The sequence below is a fragment of the Emydura macquarii genome, unplaced genomic scaffold (genome assembly GCF_026122565.2).
Source record: "Emydura macquarii macquarii isolate MOO-44397 ecotype Brisbane River unplaced genomic scaffold, CSIRO-AGI_Emac_v2 contig_2636, whole genome shotgun sequence".
Taxonomy (NCBI): domain Eukaryota; kingdom Metazoa; phylum Chordata; order Testudines; family Chelidae; genus Emydura; species Emydura macquarii.
Window position 1 is genome coordinate 1,848,441 of NW_027132773.1, and position 27,589 is coordinate 1,876,029.

The window sequence follows — 27,589 nt, forward strand, 5'->3', positions numbered from 1 at the left end:
AGCTTCAAACTGAAAACTTTTAAATGTTTGTGTATTCATTTTTTAAAAGTAAAATCAAAATTTTCCATGGAAACCAAATTTCACAAGTTTCTTTTGTTTAATTAAAAACCCAATTTTATGCTGAAAGAGTTGAGGGGAAATTTTTGACTAGCCCTAAATAAAGCTGTAACACATATAACATAATGCTATGTAAGCTGCACCTTTTCCTCCATAAACTTTTCTTTAGTAGTTATCCGCCAGGGTGTTCTTTTTTCCCCCTTTGTTCCGTCATCAGATATACGCCAGTTTTTTCCTTATCAATACCGTACCAACTACCGAAGGACACACAGTCACCATACTCACACATTCTTATCAGCTCTTAAGGTGTGTTTGTAGATAATATGTAATGTGAATGTAGGGGAGTTCTCTATCAAAACAGGAGTTACCAAATTGTTATCTGAGCAAATTATTTATTAACAGAGCAAGGTCTGGGGAATACTGAACATAGTCTCAAACTAGGACTTTCACTTTTGATCTTTCAGAATGCGTTGTCCATATATTGAGGGATACGTGCAGGAGGCGGTGCCTTAGCACATTTTACCCATTTTAATTAATTGTTCAGTTACTAAGTCTGATTTGAGTATTTTCAGCACAGTAAACTGTATATTTCTGTTTGGGATGATGTACAAGAGTTTGTAATGGAAGGTGATAGACGTGTGGAGACTTGTGTAGGGCATGCTATTTACAGTGTACAATATGTTTTAATTCTATTGTAGGGGATAGCATGACAGTTGTGCTGCTGGATTAGCATATGCTGAGGGCTGCAAGAAAACCACAACTTTTGAAAGCTTTGGCCATTCCAAAGATGGCCCATGGGTGAAATGGATTTGTGGAAGATGTGCCAGATTTGTGTGGGCCTGTATTCTCCATAGCATGGAGAGACAGGATGAATACTGCTACTTGAAGACTTGGTTGAAGTGGAGGATGAAGGAATGATACCCAATAAGGAAGGAGCATTGGAGTGTGTGTAACTGGCTAACTTGCCCTTTAAGGGCTAGAGGCCTGGGGGCCAGCCAACCACAGTTATTAAGGAGGCACACCTAGGCCAGGATCATCTGATGCCCCTATAAAGAATGGCAGGAAGAAGTTGGGCTGTTGACCCTGCAGAGAGAGACAAGTTCTCAGGGAGAACAGAGTTCGAATACTGAAGCTGCTGGGAGACAGCAGGCTCCAGGAGAGAACCCTGAAATGTGCGGAGTGAGACTGCAGGCGGAAAAGGCCTGGGAGTGACCTGATAAGGAGGGAAATGGAGGGACTTGGGACCTTGAGTTTGAATGTTTTGTTAATTTAATAAACCAGAACTGAGAAGAGCTGTGACTGGACGAAAGGATTTCTGACTTATTGAAGAAGCCCCTTGAATGGGGAAACAAAAGCAAGGGCTGCTTGCAGAGTGACCTGAGGCCATGAGGGGAGGTGTAAGAAGTAGCTACCCATTGATGGAGTGGAAATATGAATGTGTTGTTCAGGAATTTTTAGTTAGGTATATGTGACTCATTAGCTTCCATGCACATGTAGCTTTAAGGTGTAATGGGTGGGATTCTCTATTCCAGACAAAGTTTGTTCAGTGCAGATTCTGAGGGGCCAAAGTTGATTGTATGTCCCCACTGACTTTGAGGCTGGGCATTCAATATAGAGCAATGCCAAGGCTGCTCTATTTGTGCCTTGTTGCACAGACAACAACATTCCAGCCTTGGTCCCTGTCCCTTGCCCATGCTTTGACACACCTCCTGTGCCACAAACTATGATGGAGGTGGTGTAGGCATAGCCACCTCTACATAAATGGAGAATTTCCCTTTGTAAACAGGATCTTCAGTTGGTCACTTAAACAAACTTTAAGTTCTTCTTCGAGGAGAGTCCCTGTGGGTGCTCTGCTTTAGGCGATCACACGCTCCTCCGCTTATAATTGGAGATTTGTAGTAGCAGTGCCTGGTTGGGTCGCACAAGCACTATCCCTATCTCATGCCACTTCTGACAGTTATAGTGCCGTGCGACCAACCCCACCTTAGTTCCTTCTGTACAGCCTTTGGCTTCAGTCAGAGCACTTAGCATCAGCTCTGTACTTTAACTTAGTTGAGTTATTTAGTTAATTGTTACTTGTTGGTTGGTTTATAGTTACCTCTCCTTCACCATTTATTTTCTTTCTCCTTTAAAAACAAACAAACATTTAAAAAAAAGTTTTTTCTCTTATATTAGGAAATTAAATTTTAGTTGTTAGTGACCCTTTAGAATAGTATAGTTGTTCTCCTTTCTGGGACAAAACCCTTCTCTGAGGGGCATGTCCAGCTCCCCAGGTTTTAAACACTGCCTTATATGCAGACTTTCTATCCCGGTCTCAGACAGGCATTCATAGTGTGTCCACTGCCTTGGCGAGACTCATGTCCCACAGAAGTGCTCACACTGCCATAACCTAAAAGCCCAAGCCAGAAAGGCGCAAGAGACCTGTAATTTAAACTCCTCATGATGGAGAAATCTCTGTGCCCAGCATCTGAACCCAGATCATGACCCCCCCCTTGGACAACAGTCTCCTATGACAGTCTATGACAGAGGCTCTCCTTCACAGGCTCAGGGAAAAGAGCACTCTGCTAAAAAGGTGACTAAAAAGTGGGCTCCAACTTCCCCTTCTGGGAATCCACCAGCACTCTCCCACCGAGCATATCCCATCGGTACCAACTGCACTGGGACCTTGCACCATTGAGGTAGTGGGACCATCCGGTATCATGCGTACCACATGAGCAAAAGAGTCTGAGTGGGCTAGCTTGGACCAGGGTAGCAAAGGGAAAGTAAAACTCTCTGCCTTGGTATCATCAGAGCTGTTGAGGCATTCAGCATGAGCAGCTTGACACCACTGCAGGATATGGCACCACCTTCTGTCTTCACGCAGTCCTCAGCACCGACAGCTGCACTCGAGATATTGGTACCATTGACAACACCTTCATCAGTATCAATGCTCTCAATACCAGAGCAATTCCTTCGATACAAGGATCTCCTGGTTTCCTCAATGCCGAATCTCCTCGGTACTGACTTCACTCCAGCATGCTCAGTACTGAGCCATCTTACTATATCACCCAGATCTATGCCTCCCTTTTTGAGTGATGAGGACGAAGGGGAAATCCACTCCTCCCATCACTCTTCGCCTCCGCATACATCTGACAGACCAGATCCATCACAACAAAGGGTTTATCATATGGGATCTCAAACTCAGAGCTGGTACGGACAACCATGGATGTCACCGCCAATGCCTTTCTCATCACAATGGCATTACTGGGACCCAGGGACAGTGTTCTGAGCACCACACCACAAGCCTCCCAGTCCACCCAGAGTAAGGTCAAGACATTCCCCTTCACCCTCTGTACCAGGACCCTCTGAGCCCCCTGAAGAGGCAGTTGAAGAACTGGAGGAGGCTTCAGACCAGGAAGCTGAAGCAGCAGCCAACTTCTCATCTTCTTCCCTGGAAGAAACTATCATCGCCCACCATCCACCACTGGAGATGATTTTAAACAATTTCAGGAGCTCTTTAAGAGAGTGGCAGACTCCTTGGGTATTCTGGTAGAGGAAGTGTCAGAGCCCAGCATAAACTGCTGGATATATGACACATCAACTTCCTCCGATGATGCCCTTATGGATCTAGCCAAAACCATCCGGCAGACTCCGGCAACAGTCCCACCCACCTCCAAAAGGGCAGATAAAAAGTATTATGTGTCCCTCTAAAGGAATGGACTTCTTTTTTTCACACCCCACACCAAATTTCCTCATGGTGGAAGCAGTGAATGAACAGGGCAGACAACACTATTCCAGAGTCACCCTATACAACAGAGACTCAAAGAACCTATACCTTTTTGGTCATAAGGCCTACTCATCAGCAACCCTACAATTTAGGATTGCCAACTATGAGGCGTTAATGGCCAAGTACAATTATACAAACTACTTGAAATGATCAGATTTTATTGAGTTTCTGCCTGAAGGAGAGAGAACAATTCAAGGCAACCCTCTTGGAGAGCCATCTTCTCACTTGAACAGCCTGGCAAGCCTCACTGGACTAAGCAGATACAGCAGCACATTCCATTGCCATTGCTGTAGTCATGCACCACGCATCCTGGCTCCACCTCTCTAAGTTTCCCAAAGAGTTACAATCAACGGTTGAGGATCTCATGTTTAAAGGCCCTCACACTATTTGCATTCAAAATCAATGCGTCCCTTCACACATTGAAGGACTCCAGAGCAACGCTGAAATCCTTGGGTAGATATATGCCTATGAATAAGAAAAAACAGGGCAAATACAACTCAGAGCAAAGATTCCAATCTGCACGTTATACATAACCTCAAATACTGTATGACCCACAAAGACAGAAGCAAAGACCCACAAGATGGTGACAGCCCCTGTCCCAGTCCTTGACATCCCAGCAACATCCTTCAAAACAATAATTTTGAGGTTTTGATCAAGGACACGAGATGCACTCAATTTCAAATGCTGGAAACACCCATTACCTCACATCCATTTGGAGACTGTCTGACCCCATTCCATCCAGCTTGGCAGACTATCACATCAGACAGATGGGTATTAGAGATCATTGAGACTGACTATTCCATCTCATTTACCTCCATCCCTCCTACCCACCAACCCATATTGTCAGGGACCCCTCTCACGAAAATTTACTGCAACAGGAGGTAAACCATTTCATATGCCTAGGAGTAGTAGAACCAGTACCAACACAACACAGACGGAGAGGATTCTACTCTCATTACTTTATAACCCAGAAAAAACTGGAGTATAGAGGCCCATTCTCGACTTAAGGAAACTCAACTAATTTGTGAAGATCCAATGTTTCAGGATGGTCGCATTAGCAACCATAATTCCAGCACTGGAAAGAAGGGAATGGTTGTCAGCCCTCTGCCTCCAGGATGCATATTTTCATATAACAATACATCCCTCACACAGGAGATTCCTCAGGTTTGTTCTAGGAGCAGACCACTTCCATTACGAAGTACTGTCCTTCAGATTGTCCAATGCCCCACAGGTATTTTCAAAAGTTCTTGTGGTGATGATGGCTCATCTATGTAGAAAAAGGGTCATAATAGTCCCCTATTTTGATTATTGTTTACTTAAAGCATTGATTCAACAAGAAGCACTTTAAGCTACTCAACACAATAGCTCTTTTCACATGTCTAGGCCTACAAATATATATACAGAAATCAACACACCTTGCAGAAACTGGAGTTCATTAGGGCCTATCTTGAGTCTCTGGAGGCTACAGCCTTGCTGTCCCGACAACAGTTCATGTCTTTACTCAATCTAATTTTCACGACATGAGGCAGTCCCCAGTCATTGTCCAAAACCTGCCTTCAACTGTTGGGCCACGTGTCCGCAATGACATTTGTTGTCAAATATGCCAGACTGCACATGCGATGCCTGCAAGCTTATCTTCAGACAGTGTGGGCTCCACACAGACATGGCATAAACAAATGTCTCACGATACCAAACAAAGTAAAAGACTCTCTACATTGGTGGACATAACCAAACAATGCCTGTGCAGGAGTCCCCTTTTGTTTAGAACCTTCCAATGATGATAATCACTATGGATGCTTCCCTACAAAGTTGGGAAGCACATCTGCACAATCACACAGTCCAAGGCCACTGGTCTCTATCAGAATCCATCCTACATATAAACCTACTGGAGCTATGGGCAGTTCTCAGTGCATGCTCCCATTTCCTATCTGTGATCAAGAACAAATCTATAAAGATCCTCGCAAATAATGTCAATTGCCTATCACTTGCTTTATATAAACCAGCAAAGGGAGGGTGGGGCCTGGTCACAGTCCCTATGCATGGAAACCATGCTACTATGGGATTGGTGCATCAGTCATAATGACATCTCAACCTCTTACCTAACAGGATGCCAAAACATCACTGCAGATGCACTAAGCAGACAATTTTCTCAGGACCACAAGTGGGAAATGAATCCTGGAGTACTATGGAATATAGTCAAACATTTGGGGTCCCCAACTATAGCCCTTTTTGCTATGACTCAAAATGCCAAATGCCCATATTTCTGCTCCAGAGCAAGATTGGTTTCCCATTCCCTGAGCGACACTTTTCTCATTAAATGGGATGCACCCTTACTGTATGCCTTCCTTCCAACCCCTCTTCTATTATGGGTCATATGCAAGATCAGGACAGACAACTTCAGAGTCATATTGATAGCCCCCACGAGGCCCAGGCAAATGTGATTTCCCTACCTTGTAAAGATGGCTGTGTGCCCACCACGCACTTTTCCTCTTCTACCTCATCTCCTTTCCCAGGATGCGAGCCAGGTTCATCACCCGAACCTGGCAATATTCCACATCAAAGTGTGGCTGCCCCATGGTTCTGAGAAACTGAAATGACCTGTTCAGAGGAAGTAAGGGACATTCTATTAAATAGTCATAAATACTACTGGGAACTGTGTGATTATGGGAGACTTTAACTTCCCAGATATAGACTGGAAGACTAGTGCCAATAATAATAATAGGGCCCAGATTTTCCTGGATGTGAAAACTGACAGATTCCTTCACCAAATAGTTTCTGAACCAACAAGAAGGGATGCCATTTTAGATTCAGTATTGGTGAGTAGTGAGGACCTCATAGAAGAACTGGTTGTAGGAAACAACCTTAATTCGAGCGATCATGGGCTAATTCAGTTCAAACTAAATGGAAGAATAAACAAAAATAGACCTGTGACTAGGGTCTTTGATTTCAAAAGGGCTAACTTAAAAAAATTAAGGGATTTAGTTAGGGGAGTGGACTGGACTGAAGAACATGATCTAAAGGCAGAGGAGGCTTGGAATTACTTCAAGTTAAAATTGCAGAAAGTATCTGAAGCTGCATCCCAAGGAAGGGGGAAAATATTCTTAGGCAAGAGTTGTAAACCAAGATGGATGAGCAAGCATCTCAGACAGATGATTAAGAGAAAGCAGAAAGCCTACAAGAAGTGGAAGATGGAAGGGATCAGCAAGGAAAACTACCTCTTGGAGGTCAGAACATGTAGAGATAAAGGGAGAAATGCCAAAAGATAAGTAGAGTTGGACCTTGCAAAGGGAATTAAAACCAATATTAAAAGTTTCTGTAGTCATATAAATAGGAAGAAAACCAAGAAAGAAGTGGGACTGCTAAATACTGAGGATAGGGTGGAGGTTAAGGATAATCTAGGCATGACCTGATATCTAAACAAATACTTTGCCTCAGTTTTTAATGAGGCTAATGAAGAGTTTAGGGATAGTGTCTGGGGAGCTAATGGGAATGAGGATATGGAGGTAGAAATTACCACATCCGAGGTAGAAGCCGAACTTGAACAGCTTAATGGGACTAAATCAGGGGACTAAATCTTCATCCAAAAATATTAAAGGAATTGGCACATGAAATTGCAAGCTCATTAACAAGGATTTTTAATGAATCTGTAAACTCAGAGGTTGTACCATATGACTGAAGAATTGCTAATATAGTTCCTATTTTTAAGAAAGGGAAAAAAGTGATCTGTGTAATTATAGGCCTGTTAGTTTGACCTCAGTAATATGCAAGGTCTTGGGAAAAAATTTGAAAGAGAAAGCAGTTCAGGACATTGAGGTTAATGGTAACTGGGACAAAATACAACATGGTTTTACATAAGGTAGATCATGCCAGACCAAGCTGATCTCCCTTTCTGAGAAGATAACATATTTTTTAGACAAAGAGAATACAGTGGATCTAATTTACCTAGATTTCAGTAAGGCATTTGATATGGTTCCACATGGGGAATTATTAGTTAAATTGGAAAAGATGGGGATTAATATAAAAATTGGAAGGTGGATAAAGGAACTGGTTAAAGGGGAGACCACAATGGGTCATACTGAAAAGTGAACTATCAGGCTGGAGGAAGGTTATTAGTGGAGTTCCTCAGGGATTGGTCTTGGGACCAGTCTTATTTAACCTTTTTATTACTGACCTTGGCACAAAAAGGGGGAATGTGCTAATAAAATATGAGGATGACACAAAGTTGGGAGGTATTGCTAATACAAAGAAAGACCAGGATATCACACAGCAAGATCTGGATGACCTTGTATTCTGGAGTAATAGAAATAGGATGAAATTTAATAGTGGAAAGTGCAAGATCATGCATTTAGGGACTAATTACAATTTTTGCTGTAAGCTGTGGACGCATCAGTTGGAAGTGACAGAAGAAGAAGGACATGGGCGTATTGGTTGATCACAGGATGACTATGAGCCGCTAATGTGATGTGGCCATGAAAAAAACAAATGCAGTGCTCGGATGCATCAGACGAGGTATTTCCAGTAGAGGAAGGGAGGTGTTAATACCGTTATTCAAGGCACTGGTGAGACCTCATCTGGAATACAGTGTGCAGTTTTGGTCTCCCATGTTTAAGAAAGATGAATTCAAACTGGAACAGGTGCAGAGAAGGGCTACTAGGATGATCCAAGGAATGGAAGACCTGTCTTCTGAGATGAAGCTCAGAGACCAAAAGAAGGCTGAGGGGAGATATGATTGTTTTCTATAAATACATCAGAGAGATAAATACCAGGGAGGGAGCGGAGTTATTTAAGTTCAGCGCCAATGTGGACACAAGAACTAATGGATATAAACTGGCCATCAGGAAATTTAGACTTGAAATTAGAGGAAGGTTTTTAACCATCAGAGGAGTGAAGTTCTGGCACAGCCTTCCAAGGGGAGCAGTGGGGGCAAAAAACCTAGCTAGCTTCAAAACTGAGCTTGGTACATTTATGGAGGGGATGGGATGATTGACAGCCTATTTGGAAATTAACTGATCTTTGACTTCTAGCGGTAAATATGCCCAATGGCCTGTGATGGGATGTTAGATGAGGTGGGTTCAGAGAATTCTTTCTGAGTATCTGGCTGGGTGAGTCTTGCCCACATGATCAGGGTTTAGCTGATGACCATATTTGTGGTCGGGAAGGAATTTTCGCCAAGTGCAGATTGGCAGAGGCGCTTCAGGTTGTTTTTTTTGTTTGTTTTTTTTGCCTTCCTTTGCAGCATAGGGTATGGGTCACTTGCTGATGGATTCTCTGTACCTTGAAGTCTTTAAACCATGATCTGAGGACTTCAATAACTCAGTCATAGGCTAGGAGTCTATTACAGGAGTGGGTGGGTGAGGTTCTGTGGTCTGCATTGTGCAGGAGGTCAGACTAGCTGATCATAATGGTCCCTTCTGACCTTAAAGTCTATGAGTCTATGAACTACTCGACATACATGCCTTCACAAATGGAGGCGATGCAATACCTGGTGCCAAAACAGACCACTCAGGGTGGTTTCTGCTCCTCTGCCACTGGTACTTGACTATATATTGGAACTTAAGAAATCAGGCTTCTCCATGAGCTCGGTCAGAGTACTCATCACAGCTATCACTGCGTTCCACCGCCAGGTGGATGAGTTCCTGATTTTCACTCATCCAATTACCAAACATTTTCTCTAGGGCCTTTGTAAAATCTACCCTGAAACACGAGCCCTTACTCCATCGTGGAACCTCAATCTGGTGTTACGAGGCCTTAGCAGACCACCATTTGAACCACTAGTGACATGTCTACTACTCCACCTTTTGATGAAGGTGCCTTCCTCATCTCCATCACATCCACCAGACAAGTGGGAGAACTGGGAATCCTCATGGCACACCCCCATATACAACATTCATCGAAAATAAATTTACCTTAAGACTGCATCCCAAGTTCTAACCTAAGGTTGCCTCCTCATTCCATCTGAATCAACCCATTTACCTCCCATCATTCTTCCTAAAATGCCATGGGATTAAATGAGAAGCTGCATTCCACAACCTGGATGTCTGAAGAGCACTAGCTTTTTATATTGAGAGAACAAAGAAAGTCACCAAAATTATTCCTTTCTATCACATAATGATCAAAAGGAAATGCCATATCTAAACAGAGGCTGTCTAAATGGATCTCCGGATGCATTGACTTTTGTTATCACCAACAGTTACAACTCCTCTGGGGACCCACACAGATTCCACCAGAGCACTATCTGCTTCAATAGCCTTCCTTACCAATGTCCCTATTAGAGACATCTGCAAAGCAGCAACCTGGGTGTTAGCCTATACATCACACAACTCTAGGCTGTAGAGCAGCATTCATCATCAGATGCTCTATTTGGACTTACAGTTTTATCATCCACCACAACTGCAACTCCAAAACCCCTTCCTTCCACTGAGGTGGCACTGCTCTACAGTCTCCTAAAATGGAGCACCCACAGGGACACTCCTCGAAGAAGAGAAGGTTACTCACCTTGTGCAGTAACTGAGGTTCTTTGAGATGGTTGACCCAGTGGGTGCTCCACTACTCTCCCTCCTCTCCTCTATTTCAGAGTTTTGTACTAGGTACTCTGTAGTACAGAAGGGACCAAGAGGGAGTTGGTTGCATGGCTGAGTCGGCACGAGACAGGGACAGCTCATGTGAGACCCAACCAGGTGCTACTACAAATCTCCGATTACAAGCACAAGGGCACGCAATCACCTAATGCCTAAAGTGGAGCAGCCATGGCAGGAACAACCATTTCAAAGAACCTCTGTTACTTCACAGGGTGAGTAAACTCCTGTTTTCTCAATTGGGTTAGAATGGCACAAAAGAGACTTAGTGTGGTCAAGTGTCTGGTCCAATGATCTCACATCTCCACAGTGTCAGAAGACTCATAAGCACATTTTTAACCGTGTGCTATGTTGTCATAATTTGATGGTGAAAGAGCTCAACCAGATTTATGCACCAGTAACCAAAATTACATTGTTGAGACAGCAATTAGTGGAAGGTTGTCTTCGTGTAGCTGTTGGGTTTTCAGTTGGAGCATGTCTGGGAAACATGCATGGGCATACATATGCCTATATTAAATGATATTTTTCCAAGGGATGGGTCTTGTGATGGCGGATGCTATTAAGATACATCTTTATTTTCAAAACGACACTTATCTCTGACATGTATTTGACATTTTGAAAATGGATGTGAAATGTTACTTATGAAAAATTGGATAAATGATCACCTTTTGTTTCTTCTACTGATGTAGTGCAAACGTGAAGGCTTGTGTCCTTCATAATCACTATTTGTTGCCTTTCTTGCCATGTTTTGTGAGGAAATAGTCCACACAGAGTCTCTAGGGAGATTTTAGAGGAAATATCCTACATATATCCATATCTGATGTTTTCCCTTTGAGTCATTTTAGGAATGGCTTACGGATCATGGTGTTTTTATACTGTCATATTTAGTCTTTGGACTAGATGCTCCTGTGTGTAAATCATAATAGCTATGTTGGTCAATGAAGTGGTGCCAATTTACACCTAATGAGAATTTGGCCCTTTGTTGTCTCTGATTGGCCTTTCCAGACTTGGTGAGATGGGCAAATATTTTGCATGGAATACAAAAGGTAGGAAAGCAAGCATTGGACCTGCAACTTGGGAAAGCCAGAGGAATCTAATCTTCTTAGTGAATAATGTGTATAACATATCAGTTTATTCCTTTCACAGCCTGTAAGCTCTCTGGAGCATATATTGTCTCTTACAACTTACTATATATTTATAAATTATCTAGTACAATAGACCCCCTATCTTGATTGGGACCTTTTGTTATATTAAATAATAAGACACTATGGAATATAACCCTTATCTGGATCCCATACATTGGTGGTAGCAGAGATGGATCTAAACAGCCAAGTTCAGAGCTGACAGGAGATCTGAACTTCCCCAATGTGTAGGTGGTGGTCAGATCTGGGATTTGGTTTGCTTCATTATACAGACAGGGACCAGCTCTAGAGGTCACAATCAGTATCTGATTGTCAACATACATGGAGGGTTCCATGGCATTTGCTCAGGATCATCTCTGGATATATGGAAACCCTGACCACAGATATAGATGATCTTGGAACAGTTTTGTGAAGCTGGGAAGTATGTGCTCGGGTGGATGTCCCACACTGTTACCCAGTGTCAGGACAAACGTTTTTTTTTTTTTATTATTATTGTTTGTTTGTCATGAGGAGGTAGTGCCAAAACCAAAATTCCTTCACTTTGATGGTATGGCAACAAATGATTTAGCTCAGAGGAGGCACAAAGGCCAACTGTATGCTGATGTGGAGCCTTCAGTTTCAATGGGAAAAGCATCCTTTGTTATCCTAAGTGCTGAAAATTAAAGCAATTATGCTCAAAGGAGGTATGACATGGAAACATTCAGGTTTCACTTGTTCCCATGATGATTTCAATCTGTTGTCCCTTTCAGCATTATTGCCTTCATTTCTAAATATTCTCTGTCATAAAGAATTACTTTTTTTTTTTTTTTTAAGATTTAAACTATAAGTTGATCCTCTGTGTGCATTTCAGTTCTCCATCCCCATTGTATATACTGCACGCATCAGAAGCAGATGATTCCTGAAATGTTGGCTTTGGTATGGACAAATGTTTTAGCATGGGGACAGATTTGTAATGTCAGCTCTGGTGACAAAAATATTAATGTATTCTCATTTTGGCCTGACTCATCCTTTCTTTCCCGTAGTAAAGGGCAGAGTACTACCTCATGGGACCATTCCTGCTCCCTGTCCCTGTCCAACAGGATCAAGTCTTTGTACTTTAGTATGGAGCAAAATATCAGCGAGAGTTTAAAACTACATTTTTCATGTGAGTTTTCAGTTAGGAGAACTGGGTGGACTTGGAATAAAACTTCCAGTATGTGGAAAGAGGAGAAGTTTCCTGTGGGAGGAAAGTAAGAGTGGATCAGAGACGGACATGCTGTGTAAGGTTTGTTTCTTGGTGGAAAAGTTGTTGCTTTAGGCAACAGGAAAGAGAGAGAGTGCACAAGTCCATTAGATGTCGCCCAGGCAAGGGCGGGAGAGCAGTGATGCTATGAATCAGATGCCTTAGAATGCCTGGATCTCGGGGCTAAGTTCAGAGAGGACTTCTGAATTTTGAACACTGTGGGTGGCAAGACCTTGGAGCCCAGTGTTGAAACCATAAACCTCTGACTGCCAGAAGCTGGGCGGGGAAGACAGGGATGGATCTGTCAAAAATTGTCCTATTCAGTTCATTCCCCCTGAAGCTATGTCACTGGCCACTGCCAGAGACAGGATACTGATCTAGATGGACCATTGGTCTGACCCAGTATGGCAGTTTTTATGTTCTTATACACCCAGGATCCTAGCATTGGTGTATAAGCAATTAAAGAATTAGATACATGACTCCACATACTGTTAATCAAAATCTGGAATGAGATCAAGTGGGAGAGCTGCCAGATTGTCTCTTTTTCTTTCTTATCAAGTCCCTTCTCTTTAGTTCCCAACCATTAGGAAGATCAAATAGAAGAAAGAGTGGCTATCAAAATACAACATACTGAGATAGTAATGTCCACTTTCTCCTTTAACAGTATTTTTATCAAGTCTCACCAGTATGACTCCATCTTCCTTTCATTTACCCTAGTCCAAGTCAGACACCGATAACCAAAATAATTCATTATGCATGTGCAGTCAGTATGAATGTTGATGGGGGAGTTTTGCTGCTCCTTATTTCTAGAGCCTCAGTGCCACAAACTGAAGTGGAACATCTCCTTATGGGCCTATCTACATCAGATAGCTATACAGTGCTAATTAACTAACACAGTATTAAACACTCAGGGCCAGATTCTCATTTACACTATAGCCCCTTTTAAATCATTCTTGCAGTATAAAGAGGCCTGAAGTGGGAGTTAATGAGATTTATACTCATGAAGACCCAGTTTACATTGCCAGAATCATGTAAAGGATAATCTGGCCTTCGATATAGACAGGGCTTTTGTGCTTAACATTATATCAGATGATCAGCCTTAGTGTGGACTCTAGGATTTACAACCAGCTAACACTGTATTAAACATGGCAATGCTTGTCAACACAAAGAGTTTAACATCATATTAGCAGTACTGTCAAAACTAAGCCTTCAAAACTCATGAGTCAGATCTGAAAAATCACAAGATTTTTTTAAAAATATCAGTGTAGTTTTTATTCTTTATTTGTCTTCTGATTTTAAGCCTTTAGGGTGCATTCATGTCATGTTTTCTAGCTTTCTGCTGCAATCTTGAGGGCTAGAAACACAGTTTATTTTAAAATGAAAGCTGAGATTCTGACATAATCACTCAGTTCCAGTGGTTGACGAAAAACTTGTGAGATTTGGTAATACCATATCTCTTCAATACCAAGCCTATTCTATTATGCAGTTTTAACCAAACTGGGCAAAAAGTTCATACTATATTTCACCCTTTTCACCTTGCCATTGAACTTAAATTGGAATCCAGTGACCCTGCATTTGAAATCGCATTTTAACCTGGTTCTTGGCTAATGTGGCAGTGATTAATTTCCAGTTTAAATATTATTATTACTAATAATAATAATTCAATAATATCTTACATTTGTTATAGATGGACCCAAACCAAAATCCCAGATCTGACATTGTAGGTGATTGAAATCTGAACACAGATCTAAATGTTGCAAATTACTCCATCTCCATTACCAAAATTGTGGATCCAAACTCCCATGCATTTTGGAGAGTTTGCAATTCAGATCCGGATTTGATACCCATTTTTATCTCTTTTATCTTTCTTGATGGACCTCAAAGTGCATTCAAGACTGACTACATATAAGTATCACTTCATCCATACTGATCTGCAGCACACTCTTGGAAAATATATGGCAACTCTTTAGTTGTGTACAGTAACATTACACAATAGTTAGGGGCAGGAAATGAAGAAGATGGTATCCAACTGAAACTCCAGAGCAGGGTAAATACAATTTAATTACCGAAAGTGGAAATGGATGAGAGCACAAGGGGTGACACCTTCTCTTGAAAACCAGTGCCATGGGATCTTTAATCATGTCTGGTCATCACAATCTCAGGTTTATCATTCAGCTGAGAGACTCAGTTGCAGGAGTAAGAATGATCTCAGAATTCCACTTCTATTTGTATTTAGCTTGTGCCCTGCAATAGCATGCTAGCCTCACCCATTCACTGCACCCAAAGGAGTGACTGATAACGCCATACGTTAACCTGTCAGGCATTTATTATTTACAATTTATATTTTCAATGCCTTAACTGGAAAAGGCTTCCAGGAGGTTTGTGGCAAACCATTATTATTATTATTTGTATACGTACGTAAGGGCCTAAATGTTGAATAGGGTCTCCAAGATTGTGGGAGCAATTTTAGCATAAACAATTAAGTATGGGCACAAAACTGCAGGCAGATTTACTTTTGCTGATAGTTGCACCCATTTAGAATTGTTACCACCTGGTTGCACCTGCAAATCAGGTCGTTACATATTGAAATGCAACTGCAAATGCAAATAAATGTGCAATGATCCACTTATGCAGCCACAAAGAAGATAGGTAAATAGACAATAAATAGAGTTACCATCTTCTGCAGACAACTGTCACTAAAACTTCTCAATAACAGAAGGCACTCACATACTTTTAATCATATAAAACACATTTTTATTTTAGGTACATTGGCACATAGATATGAAACATCACTGTTATGACAAGTTCATGTAATACAGGAAGATTAAGTTATAATTAGCATACAATCCATATTGGGAATGTGTTTAACTTTGCCCAATTCCTCTTTTACATGTCTCAGACCAGATATAGCAATCAAGTCATATAAAAGTTCACTTTTGTTTTTTCAGAAAGACCAGAAAAAAAAAGTCCTGGTGGTTTTTACTTCTGGGGTAAATGGTCAACAAGATGGATGCCACTAGTCTTGGGAAGAACTGGAATCCTCCTGGAATTTACTGGTAATAACTGGTAATTGGTTCTTTTCTGACAAGAGAAGTAAAATCCCAGAGGTTCTGGTAAATTATTTCAGCAACTGCAGCCTCCAGGTATAAAATTGTGCCTGCAATACTAAAATAAATAGGCTGAGACCTGACTAAAATACAGAGTTTACATTTTTAAAATTGTCTAACCTCACTGCAACTCTATATACAATAGCGCCAGATCTGCAACTGGGCTGGTCTTGTGCCCTGCACAACGGAAAACATAACACGGGGGGAAACTGGTTCTATTTTTGGCACAGCTTGGAGCAGCCTCAAGCTTGGTCTTCGTAGAGCTGGTGAATAACTGATTTTTGGGGGGTTTGCTGCCAGTTCAGAAAAATTGTTTGGGGGTCAAACAAAACATTGTATTCAATCTGAAACAAGTAGGTTTCATTTCACTTCTGGGAAATTTTAATCTTTAAGTAAAAGCAAAGGGCTAAATTCACAGAATCAATAAAGGAGAAAGTGGTGCCACCATTTCTCTTAATCTAATAGCCCAGTGATTGGGGAACTCACCTGGGATATGGGAGACTCAGGTGCTTAAATCCATACTCTAGGGCAGGGATTATGATCCTGTGTCTTCCTTCTCAGAAGCATGAATGGTCATTGGGCTAGAGAGTGAGAGCAAGAAACAAAGAAAGACTCCATAGTCTGGTGCTTAGGGTGCTCTTTTGGGAGTGGGAGAGCCGGATTCAAGTCCTTATTCCAATGAATAAACTATTTGCCCAAAACAATTTGCCCAGCTTTAGCTCTAAGCTGTTACCAACTGCAACAACCCCAAAGGGGCCATTCTGGATCTCTGAAGTTAGATAGCCAGTTACACCAGCCGGTTACACCATGACTGCTTTGTACTCTAGAAAGGTGCAAAGAAGGCAGGAAGGTGCGGCGGGGGCAAGGATTTGGCTCTATAGACTCCCTTTATAACATGCAAAATGTTTGCATACTAACCGTCTAGAGGGGGCCATTATGTACATGTTTATCCTTGGTTTCTATGTCAAAATGCCTCTCAGTTTATCTCATTTTCCCTCAGAGGGTTCTTTTCTTTTTGAATGCCTGGTCCAAACATTTTAAGTTAAACTATGCTAAAACTTATCAATTGTTAATGGGTATGTACCATACAAGACAATTTATGACTCTGTAATCTCTGGTACAATATGCCAGTTTTTTTCAGAGATACTCCACTAATAAACCTACTGTAAATGCAATTCCATGCTTTGATTTTAGACTTCTCTTCAAAGCAGATGTCAACTATAATTCTTTTATTGCCCTTTATAGACTCTGTCATATAATTTTATATGGCACTTGAACTGTTCTCATGATTCATTTGTAGCTATGTCATTTTTCCATGAAAACATACATTTATTTACTTATTTATTTATCTGGGGCTTTAGATCTAAAACATACTACTCTGTTGTTTCTCCAAGTCCCTGAGAAATATGCATTTCATAAGCACAATTATTTTAGGAACATTTTCTGATTCAATATGGATGTTGTGAAATAAATTAGTCAAAAAGCCAAGCCCTCAGAATTAGAAAAAATGTTACCTCCAAAATGCATGCAAGATGTCTGAAGCTAGAATACCGATCAGCCAGGTCTAACATCAGTTATCAGAATTAAGAGCAGTTGTGTCTTCTTAAATTTAGTTTAATAAAAATTATGGGCTATATTCAGACAGTGTAACTTAAAGCACACATCACTTTTGTAAAGAGCAACAAGAAGAAACCGTGTTCAGTGCCCAACACATTTTATTGGTCCAACAAAACCCCGAACTAGGTTATGTATCCATGTGCATCACCCTCAGACACCTTATTTATTAACTATTTACATATATACGCAACCTCGAGCTACATAGGGGCATGGTGTTAGCAGCGGGAATCAAATCTTGGACTTCTTGAGCTAAACGCATGAACCAAAAGATGCATACCTCTTAGCCAAGGGTGTAGCAGGCTTATCAATCTCTAGCTCAGTGGTTCACAACCTTTTTGGCTCCAGGGCAACAAATATAATTTATTACAACCCTGAAGGGCCACCAGTCTCCACCAGCCGCTCCTACCCTCCCAGTGCAGCCAAAGGGAAGGAGTTCAGCGAGGAGGATCTCCTGTCCCCCTGGCTGCACTCCACCTGGGTCCCTATGCAGTGGCTCCAATGTGCAGCCAGGGGGATGGGAGATCAGTGCTCCCCTCCCTCTGGCTCCAGCAGGTACCCAGCGCCTAGGGACCCAGGCAGAGCACTTTGCCTTGCTCCCTGCTACCATCAAGGGGAGGGAGTGCTAAATCTCCCATCCCCTTAGCTGTGGCAAGGAGCTTGCACCAGCAACGCATGCCACCTGGGCTCTTAGGCAGCGGCTCCCTTCTGCAGCCAGGGAGAGGGGAGATCAGTACTCTCCTCTCTCTGGCTCCAGCAGGGACCCCTGCTCCTAGAGACCCAGGCGGAGTGCTTTACTATGCTCCCTGCTACAGCCGGGGGGGGGGAGGGGAGCAACACACTCCTCCTGGGTACTTAGGTAGTGGCTCCCTTCTGCAGCCAGCAGGAGGGCTGGCCACTCTGAAAAACCCCACGGGCCACTTTTGGCCTATGGACCACAGGTTGGGAACCACTGCTCTAGCTGGCTTAGTCACTGCTAGAGGGGGACAGAGCACCAGTCTGAGCGGGCAGGGGCTACATACACAAATATAGAACACTCCCAAAACAACCGTGCAGTGCACTCAGAAGGGAGGTGTGGGGCATGCCAGTAGACACTGCTGACTAAAGAGGGGCTTGGTCAAATTGTCTGGGGCTCAAACTGATTCAGTGTAGCCCATCCCCAGCCTCTACCAGCTAAAGTTTTGTCGGCCCATCTGCAAATTGAAAGCTTTCTTTCCTGGAAGAATCCAATGTCACCACTGCCTGATTTTCATCTCCCTGGGATTGTTTTATTGGGTTTCTCTAGAAAATATAGTGATAGAGAAGGGTAAACAATCTGATAGCTATATTCATTAAATAGTATCTTTCTGAGGGCTACTGAAGCAACCAAACAAAAGTGAAATCATTACAACGGTCATTGCCATTTATTGTGGGACAAATCCTTGCTCCTGCTCTCAAGGTGTGGTGAGTCTCAGAGTGGAACCAGTGTGATTGCCATGCGAGGGCAGAAAATAACTTGGGAATCTGCACAGAGGGTGTATACTCTGTGTACCACAGATCCCCGATCCATGGGATGCTGTCATGTAGGGAGAGATGTGGGCAGTTTGGAGAAGGCATTGAGATTGAAGTAATGCTGATAGATTCCTCCCGCCCACTCCTCTGCGGAGAAAGCCAGCGTCCATCCTATTACTTAGACTGGATGTTTGGAGCAGGATTGTGGGGAGGTGGGAGGGGAAAGATCTGTGAATTCCGGCCCTGTGTAAATAAAGTGACGAAACAGAGCAAATCTTGTAATTGTTAGAAGCATTAGAATGCAACCATTTAGCATTTAATGTTGGATTCTCTTAAAACTAACACTATACAAGTTTTACATTTTCATTTCCTCTCCTCCACTTTTGATATTATACCTTATCCTATAATACCTGTTTACTTTTGGGGTGTGGAATATAAGAATGCAATCATAAAAACTACCAATCCTGCAAGAGAACATGCACAGGCAGATATACAGAGATAACACCTGGTGGTGCATTTGGGTGCTTGGTTAATATTTACCCAGAGCATATGTATTTATTAATAATTGTAAGTGCTTTTCACTAAAAGTTTTAGTATGAGAGCACAGAACACATTCTGAGAGCTTTTCAAAGAGTCCACCTCCCAAAAAAAAAAAAAAAAAAAAAAAAGAAAAGAAAAGAAAAAGAGCTCCTGTAAAAACTTTCTCTCTGGTTTTGGTTACACTTGCTTTTGAAAATGGCAGGTGTGAGCAGCTGTATGAAATATTCCATGTTCATCTTCAACTTTTTGTTCTGGGTAAGTTGATTTTTAAATTATTAATAGTAGCATGGGACCCAGAGCCCATCTTATTCAGGGACTATAGCAGAGTAAGTTATAAAGGAAATCTGATATAAATAAAAAACTAGAGTATGATTACAAGTAGGTAGAGCAGTGGGGAGAGAGTGGAATATATTTAACTTCTGCTTATCAGCAACATTAACTTAATCTCTCTTTTTCTTTCATTTTTGATAGGAAGTAAATGCCTGCATTTTTTATACATTCAAAATTAGAGATTTTCGTTCCTATTACTATATATCATATATGTCCCTCATTTTGAGGGACATCACTCATTATAGTCCAAAGTTACACATGAAATATCTCACTTTTATTGTTGTAAATTATTTACATGAGGGGTGTAGAATCATGAAAGTAAAGGATGTAGAAGGAATTCCACAACATTTTCAAGTCTTTTGCAGGAATAATTTTTGTGTGTGTCTTATTTTGGCTCTATGTTGCACCGAGTCTCACATTTGGGCTTTGGCTTACACGTGTATATTTTGCAATGGTGTGGATTAGGGGTAATTGTATTGAAGTGGATTTAGTATGTGAGAGAGTAGAATACAGGCCTGATTTAAAAAAAGAGCTGTGTGAAGCCTTCTGAGTTTGGTTTGAAACAGATTGCCATACTTAGTGTGTTTGAACTTGTTTGCAGCCAGCCCGGAAGTTTTTGAAAGGTTTGAGTTCAAATAAAACCAGTATTCTCATGGCTGAATCTGGTCAACCCTTAGGCAAGAGATGTGACAGGTTCACAAAGGGGACACTGAAACCCGAAGTGGAATTAGTAGTTACACCATGGGACTTGCCCCAGGGGATCTTCCCCAGTGAACAGGAGACAAAACTCAAAAGGAACCACAAACAGTGGCTCTGAAAGTTTGTAGCTAGCCAGACAGAGTTTGCAAAAGCCTTTGGTAGCTTGGGGACGCAGTAAATAAACTTCTAATGAACCAATGCCACTTTGCAAACTCAGATCTAGCCACGGCTGATTTTGAATGTGTTTAAAGTTTGAGCTGAACCTTTTGCACAACAGTACTTAAAGGAGCACTAAGCATAGAACCATAGAAGTCTAGGACTGGAAGGGGCCTCAACAGTCATCTAGTCCAGTTTGCTGCACTCAAGACAGGGCTATGTAATAATTGCACCATTCCTGACAGGTGGTCATCTAACCTGTTCTTAAAAACCTCTAGGGATGGAGATTCCACAACCTCTATTTGTGCCCAACTTAGTGTTTCTGTTAGTAGGAATTCCACAACTCTGTTTCTGGTGGGACATTCCCCAAAATACTGTGTTTCAGGGAAGGTGGGAAGGGCATCCCCTGTGCATCATGTTACATGTGGAAACTTGGGCTGTACTGAGGAGAGGAGAAATCCTTGGGTGTTTTGTCTCATTTTAAAGGAAGATGCTGATGGTGCCCGGGAGGGAGGGCCAGACCGGGGTGTAAACAGGGATGCACATAAACAGGATGTAATTAAATAATTGACTCTATTGGTTCACATTTCATGTCTCTAGTCCATGGAAGATATTAAGATTGTGTGGTGAAGCACTCGAAAGTCAGGCCCGAGAGCTGTGGGTTTTACTACAGCCTTTCGCCAGTGTTCACCGAGCACACTCAGCCTGGCATTGTCTAGTGTGTGGGCTAAGCACTGGGTCCACTAGCATTGCCAAAAGTGCCAACAGTCCAACCAACATAGCTTGCCCCCAATGTAGGGTTGAAAATTGAGCTTATGAATGGGAAGCTTAAGGTAACTTCAGCCTCAGAGCACTACTGCTAGGTGAGCACTTCTTAGTATATTAAACTTCAACAAAATCAAGGAAGTACTTTATTCGGGGCTTCTGTAAGAACACAGGACTGGAAGGGATCTCCTGGATCATTGAATCCAATCCCCTGCTATCACAGCCAACCCTCTCATACAATCCCATTCATGAACTTATCAAGCTCCATTTTAAAACTCATTAGCCTGTTTGCCTCCCACCCCCCACAGCTTCCATTGGCTGTTCCAGAACCTCACTCCTCTGAGAGTTAGAAACTCTCTAATTTTCAGCCTATGCATCCAGGCAAGGGAGTTAAGGGTGTGTAAGTCTCTCCTCTGCTCTGTTGCCCAGGCCACCTGCAATGCATATAACAGTGCAGGGAGGAATGCAGTCTCCATGTGGTTGCTACTCCCCCCACCTACCCATTTGGGTAGGAAGTGGGTGGTGTCCTAGTATTCTAGTCAGACGTCACAGCCAGCACATCTGCCATAATCTCCATCAAGTGTAGGGCTGGCACAGATTACTGCACTTGACCCTGAAGGAGGAGGGTGGGGGAACCAGGCACCAGACTGTGATTCTGTGAGAGACAGTCTGGGTCCTGGTCTGCTCCTGAGGCAGTGCATCTGTGGGTGGCCCTTGGTCAGGGCTTGTTGCAAAGGCACAATATAGCCCTCACTTATTTGCTATCTATTACCTGGAGAGTGGGTTGGAAATTTTCCGATGGCACATTTTTCCATCCAAAAATGTTGATTTGTCAAAAAAATGAAACATTTTGTGGAAACATATTGATTTTGGCAAAATTTCATTTGGAAAAATATCAGAATGGAGCATTCCAATAAGGCTGAAATATAAGAACGGCCATACTGGGTCAGACCAATGGTCCATCCAATCCAGTATCCTGTCTTCTGACAGTGACCATTGCCAGGTGCTTCAAAGGGAATGAACAGAAGAGGTAATCCTCAAGTGATCCATCCCATGGCCCATTTCCAGATTCTGGCAAACAGCAGTTCTGTTTTGACCTTCTCAGAAAGTAATGTTTTGATTTTTCCATTTTGAAACTACTTACTTTTCCAGGTTTTTTAAAAACTGTGTTACATAAAAGAAAGTCAAAACTGGAATGAAATGTGTTATCAAAGAGAAGCATTTTGATTGACCTGAAACTATGTGTTTTTTTGGGAGGGGAGGGGGGAATTGAATTTCATTTTGCAGGAAACTGCTCACATTTTTGCTTCTCTTCTATTTCAGAATGGAAACATTTTGAAATTGGAGTTCCCCACAAAATGGAAAATCTAGTTCTGGCCCAGCTCTCATTATTAGGTTTTTTTTTGTTTTTTTTTTACTCTTGATATATTTCTGTGGAAGTAACTAAGTAAATAATAATATTGTGGGCCAAATTTTGTTCATGAGCTTAGTCCCATTTACCTCAGTGGCACTTCTCACCTGAGCAAATACATTTGGCCTAACGCCCATAATGTGTGGTACATGGCCAAATATTTTCTTTGGTAACACAAACCAAGGCCTGAACATGGGGTCAGATAATACCATCAGTTTTTGAGCTGCACTGATTTCAATGGAAGTTTTGGTTAAAATTTGATAACATGATATAGCTCTGGTCAATAATATACTCTCTTTTTATTGTTTCACTTTGTGCATATATAAAAGCCAATAAGCAGCCTAAATACTAGTGTACTTACAGGACTTTTACTTAGAAGTAGAAAAAAACGTAGTGTTCATGTTTAAGTATTGGCCATGTTCCATGTTAAATAATCTGCTAAAGTCATTTAGGGGATTTGAGATAGAGTATTATACCAGCCCTTTTAGTGAGGGAGGGATTTTTTTATGGAACATTGTATAAGAATTATAAAAAGAACAATTGCACTTTAGATTGTCCAGGAATGGTCACACTGTTACTGAGAAATCCATATCATCATCTCTCTCAAATTTAAGGGTCAGCTTCTACCACCCTTAAGCTGACCACTAACAGTTTACAGCAAGGTAATACTGAAATTGAGTAAGTGTGGCAGTCTGTCCTTAAATGATTCTTCTCTCTCCTTCTCTCCCCACATCCCATCCATTCTGCCAAACCAGTACATTCTTTGGATGTGGTTCTCCACTTACACTAGTATAACTACCTTTATTTCAGTGGTTCTAATTTGAGTTTCATCAGTGTGAATGAGAGGAGAGTTGGGCCCTTTGCCTGTCTCTAATCCTTCATCCAGTCATTAGGGTCGTCTTTGCTCTGAGGAGGCTATCTTAAAGGCAGCTGTATGAGGCCAGTGAGAATGTATGCTTTCAACTAGCTGGGGATGTCTCCAGTTTGGTATAGTTCACCCCTGCTCAGCTTGATATGCAGTGCTATTATTCTTGGAAACCAGGATCTGCACATCGTTTGTAGGCAACCATTGCAGCCAATAAAAAAACATGGGGTGGAGGGGTCACTTAGATCCAAACCCTGAAGTCGTTCTCAGATTTTACTCAGTCGCCAATTAGACTCCCAGGGAAGTAATTAAAAAACAAACCAAACCATGGAATCAGAACAAGTTTAGCTGAATAACAAATGAGGGAGAACTTCAAAATTTGGCACTTGAACGTTAATGTTGGGCCATATTGGGCCCACAGGATTTTATCTGTTCTGCACCCAGAACCATTTCTCACTTCCTAGCACTCTGTGGAGGGCCTATAGGGTGGAATCCATAGGGGAGGGTCAAGTACTGTCTAAGCTGAGCAGAAAGAGTGGGAGGGCTAAGGGGAGAAGGGGGAAATGCACATCATTCTTTCTCTGGTATATACGGTTTTCTCTAAATAGTGTAACATTGTACACCACTATATACACCCTCATCCCACAGGATCACAAAGTGCCTCCCAAGCCACGTACATAAATTATCATTGATCTGTAGGCACCTCTGGGGTTGGAACAACAGGCAGTTGGTTCTCAGCACATTGCACAACTGGGGTGGGTGGGGGAAATTCAACCACCATATTATGAAATTTCCTGGCTGTGAAGCTGCATCCTGAGCTGTAGGTCTTTGATCTTTCACTTTGATGTACGATAATGTCAGTATCTCTGCAGACAGCTGGTGCAGTTTGGACATTGAGTGTGTGTACAAGGAGGCAGTATGACCTAATGTGCAGGGCACTAAATTTAGTCTTGGTCTACACTTACCCGTCAACTGCTCTACTTCTGTTCTGCGCGGTGTCTTCCCTGCACTGCGCCACTGGAGGAGTGGTTTCAATACATCGACTTCCTGATCGATTGAGCGGGTCTACACTGACTGCTCAGTCGATCCAGATAAGTCAATCTGACGGCGGCGACTTTGCCGCCATCAGTGTAGACATACCCTAAGACTCAGGAGAGCTGGTTCTATTCCCAGCTCCGCTACTGGCCTGCTGGGCAAATGCACTTTGCCGAGACGGAGGGTTTGTGTTTTAAGATTTTGGTGGCGAGAAAGGAGCAGTTGGACGAGGCAGTGTTTACAAAATTTGTTTATTTAAGCTGCTAGCAATGCAATTTAGGTGCTTACCAGGATGAGGGAGGGAAGCCCCATTTTTTTTTGAAAGCGGGCTGCCCCAGGAGCAGACCTGCCACGTGGCACCCTTGAAAACCGAGAGTCCACGGAGAGCTTTACAGCAGTGTGTTATTTTTTACTTTGATATAATCTTTTTTTTTATTTTGACAATTTGCCTATTGGTTACTTTTTAATTTGCTGAGGGATTGGTTTGCTGGCACTTATTATTTTTTTTATAATTCGTGTTTTTAGTGCCCAATTTGCTATAAGCTGTGGGTAATTTTTTACTTTTTTAGCTGCTTTAAACCAGTTTTGCAGTTAGCATACTTTTGCTTTATTTTAAGTTGATACCTAGGTTATCAGGCCTAGTCTTGCCACTATGCTAGATTTACGTTACCATGTTTTTTGCGCCCTACTGCAAACTTGTGCAAGTCACTTCCCCTCTGTGTGCCTCAGTTTTCCCATCTGTAAAATTGGGATAATGATACTTATCTCCTTTATATAGTACTTTGAGAGCTAGTGAGGGAAAGCACTATAGCTGAGAGCTAGATATTATTGTTGTTGTTATTACTGATGTGTCTAAATGTTTTTCCTCCACAGGTGTGTGGTTGCATTATTCTGGGGGTCTCTATCTGGATACGTGTAAGCAAGGCTGCTCAGGAGGTAAATGTTTTCTGTCCTATAAAAAAACATTGTTTTCACCCTAAAATGCTAAAACACTGTCAGCTAATAGACGCACATTCATTTTCCACAGTAATTTCCCTGAGCTTGTGATCTCTAAAATTAAACAAAAAGGAATTAGTCAGGTGGTCAGATGTAATGACTGGTGCAATCGCAGAGGTGTGTGTGCAGTGAGCTTCTCCTAGTGGACCTACTATATATGTATATAGTGTTGGTGACAAAGCTGCTTAGATTTCCATTGTACGACATGGGCCTGAGCGTGCTCCTGTTGAAGTCAAGGGGAATTAGGCCATTGATTTCAATGTTGGAGAAAGATCAGTACTCACATAACAAATTGTTCCCTCAAAAGTCAATCCAAATCATTTTAGAAAAAGAATTAAGTAAACTCAGGAACCCTTTTGAATTTTCCGCCTTTCTAACCCTTCCCCAAAAGTGGGATGTCTATTTTCTTAGCAATTTTTGCTTTTACATGTAAGCAAATATTTTCCCTGTGTTTCTAATAAAACTGTAAAAATGCAAGGCCTAATCCTGTAACCCTTTTTACTGCATGAGTAAGGATTTGCAGGACAGGGCCCTAAGGTAGCCAAATCAAGAAGTCCTTATGTAGGGTTACATTGTTCTCTCCTGCAGAAATCCTGCTGGAGATGAGAGGGAGGAAAACTCCCTGAGGTTCCTTTCATGGAATTTCTGTGGATCAGTTCACTGGAGTTTCACCTATCACCTTCCCTCCTTGCAAAATAACCAGGGAGTTCACCCTCTATCATCTAAGGTTCTTGAGGAATATGTGAGATGCTAAGGCCTTCTGTGTGGAAGCTCTTTGCTTCTTTAGTGGTTCTGGGACCCTCTGCAACCTACTGTCAATGGACCTTGAGAGCACAGTTCCATTGGAGTCGCACTGTAACAGCAACTCTTTCATCTGCCATGGCTCAGGAATCTCCCCTAGTGAGAAGCTGGTTTGTTAGCATGGAGGGCTTGGTGGAATGGGAGAAGCTCTGTGCTTTTAAGATTTACTATATTGAGAGGGGTGAAAAATCCAGCTCCATGCTCTTGAGAAATATAACTCTTTTCCTCAGTGCATGAATCTGGGCCAGAGGGAGATAAATGGATTTGAAACTTTGTGAGTAATTTTGTTCTCAAAATGCTTCTTGACTGATTCCAGAAGTGAAAAAATGGCTATTCATGTTGGAAACAATTTTTCCAACTTCCAGGTTGATTTTGTAAGGCTGATTAAAGTGCCAAGACTTCTGATTGTCAGTCTGTTGCCATATCTTGAGCCAGGGCACTTTTCCCATCAATCAAGAACAATATGTCTTTGATCAACACTTTCACATTTACAATTAAAAAAAAAAAAAAAGATGTTGGCTTCCTACCGCTGGTGGTTGGCTGTGTTGCAGCCAGTCAATGTCAGAATGAACTCCCACCTTTGCCCGAGTGTGGACATGAAAGAACACACTGAATATTCATGGAGTACCCTAGTACAATGAAATATGGCCATATTTCATATAAAGTCATTGGTGGTGGGGAAGTGGAGAGGTTTGACCCTCTTTGTTACATAAGAGGATAGAAGACAAGTTCCATTCTCTAATCTCCCAATCTTCTACAGAGGCTCAAGTTGCTGCACTTGTCTTATTGACTTTATACAGAACACTTCCCCAAAGGGCCATATATACCTGGGACTCCTTAATCACAACTGCTCTGCGGGGCCTCGAGTCAGGAAAGCATTTCTATTCAGGAGAGTATTAAAGTATATGTACTTAAGTGCTTTCCTGACTTGGATCCCTAGTTCTAAATAGCTGAACTGCTTCAGTTGCTACCTGCAGAATTAAGAACTAGAGGTCAAATGTTGAAGTCTTTACACAC

The 27,589-nt window shown here is 42.0% G+C and overlaps 1 protein-coding gene across 2 annotated transcripts in view; it reads left to right on the forward strand.

Annotated features, from left to right (window-relative positions):
* TSPAN8 (tetraspanin 8) overlaps positions 1-27,589 on the forward strand; it is a 50,949-nt gene that overhangs the window by 9,585 nt on the left and 13,775 nt on the right. The window contains exons 1-2 of one of the 2 annotated variants that reach the window (XM_067563931.1): positions 19,654-19,769; positions 25,649-25,711. In XM_067563931.1, the coding sequence (XP_067420032.1) occupies positions 19,710-19,769; positions 25,649-25,711 (123 nt within the window). In that variant the 5' untranslated portion in view covers positions 19,654-19,709. Of the gene's footprint in view, positions 1-19,653; positions 19,770-25,648; positions 25,712-27,589 lie in introns of those variants that run through there. The other variant, XM_067563930.1, reaches the window with a different exon arrangement.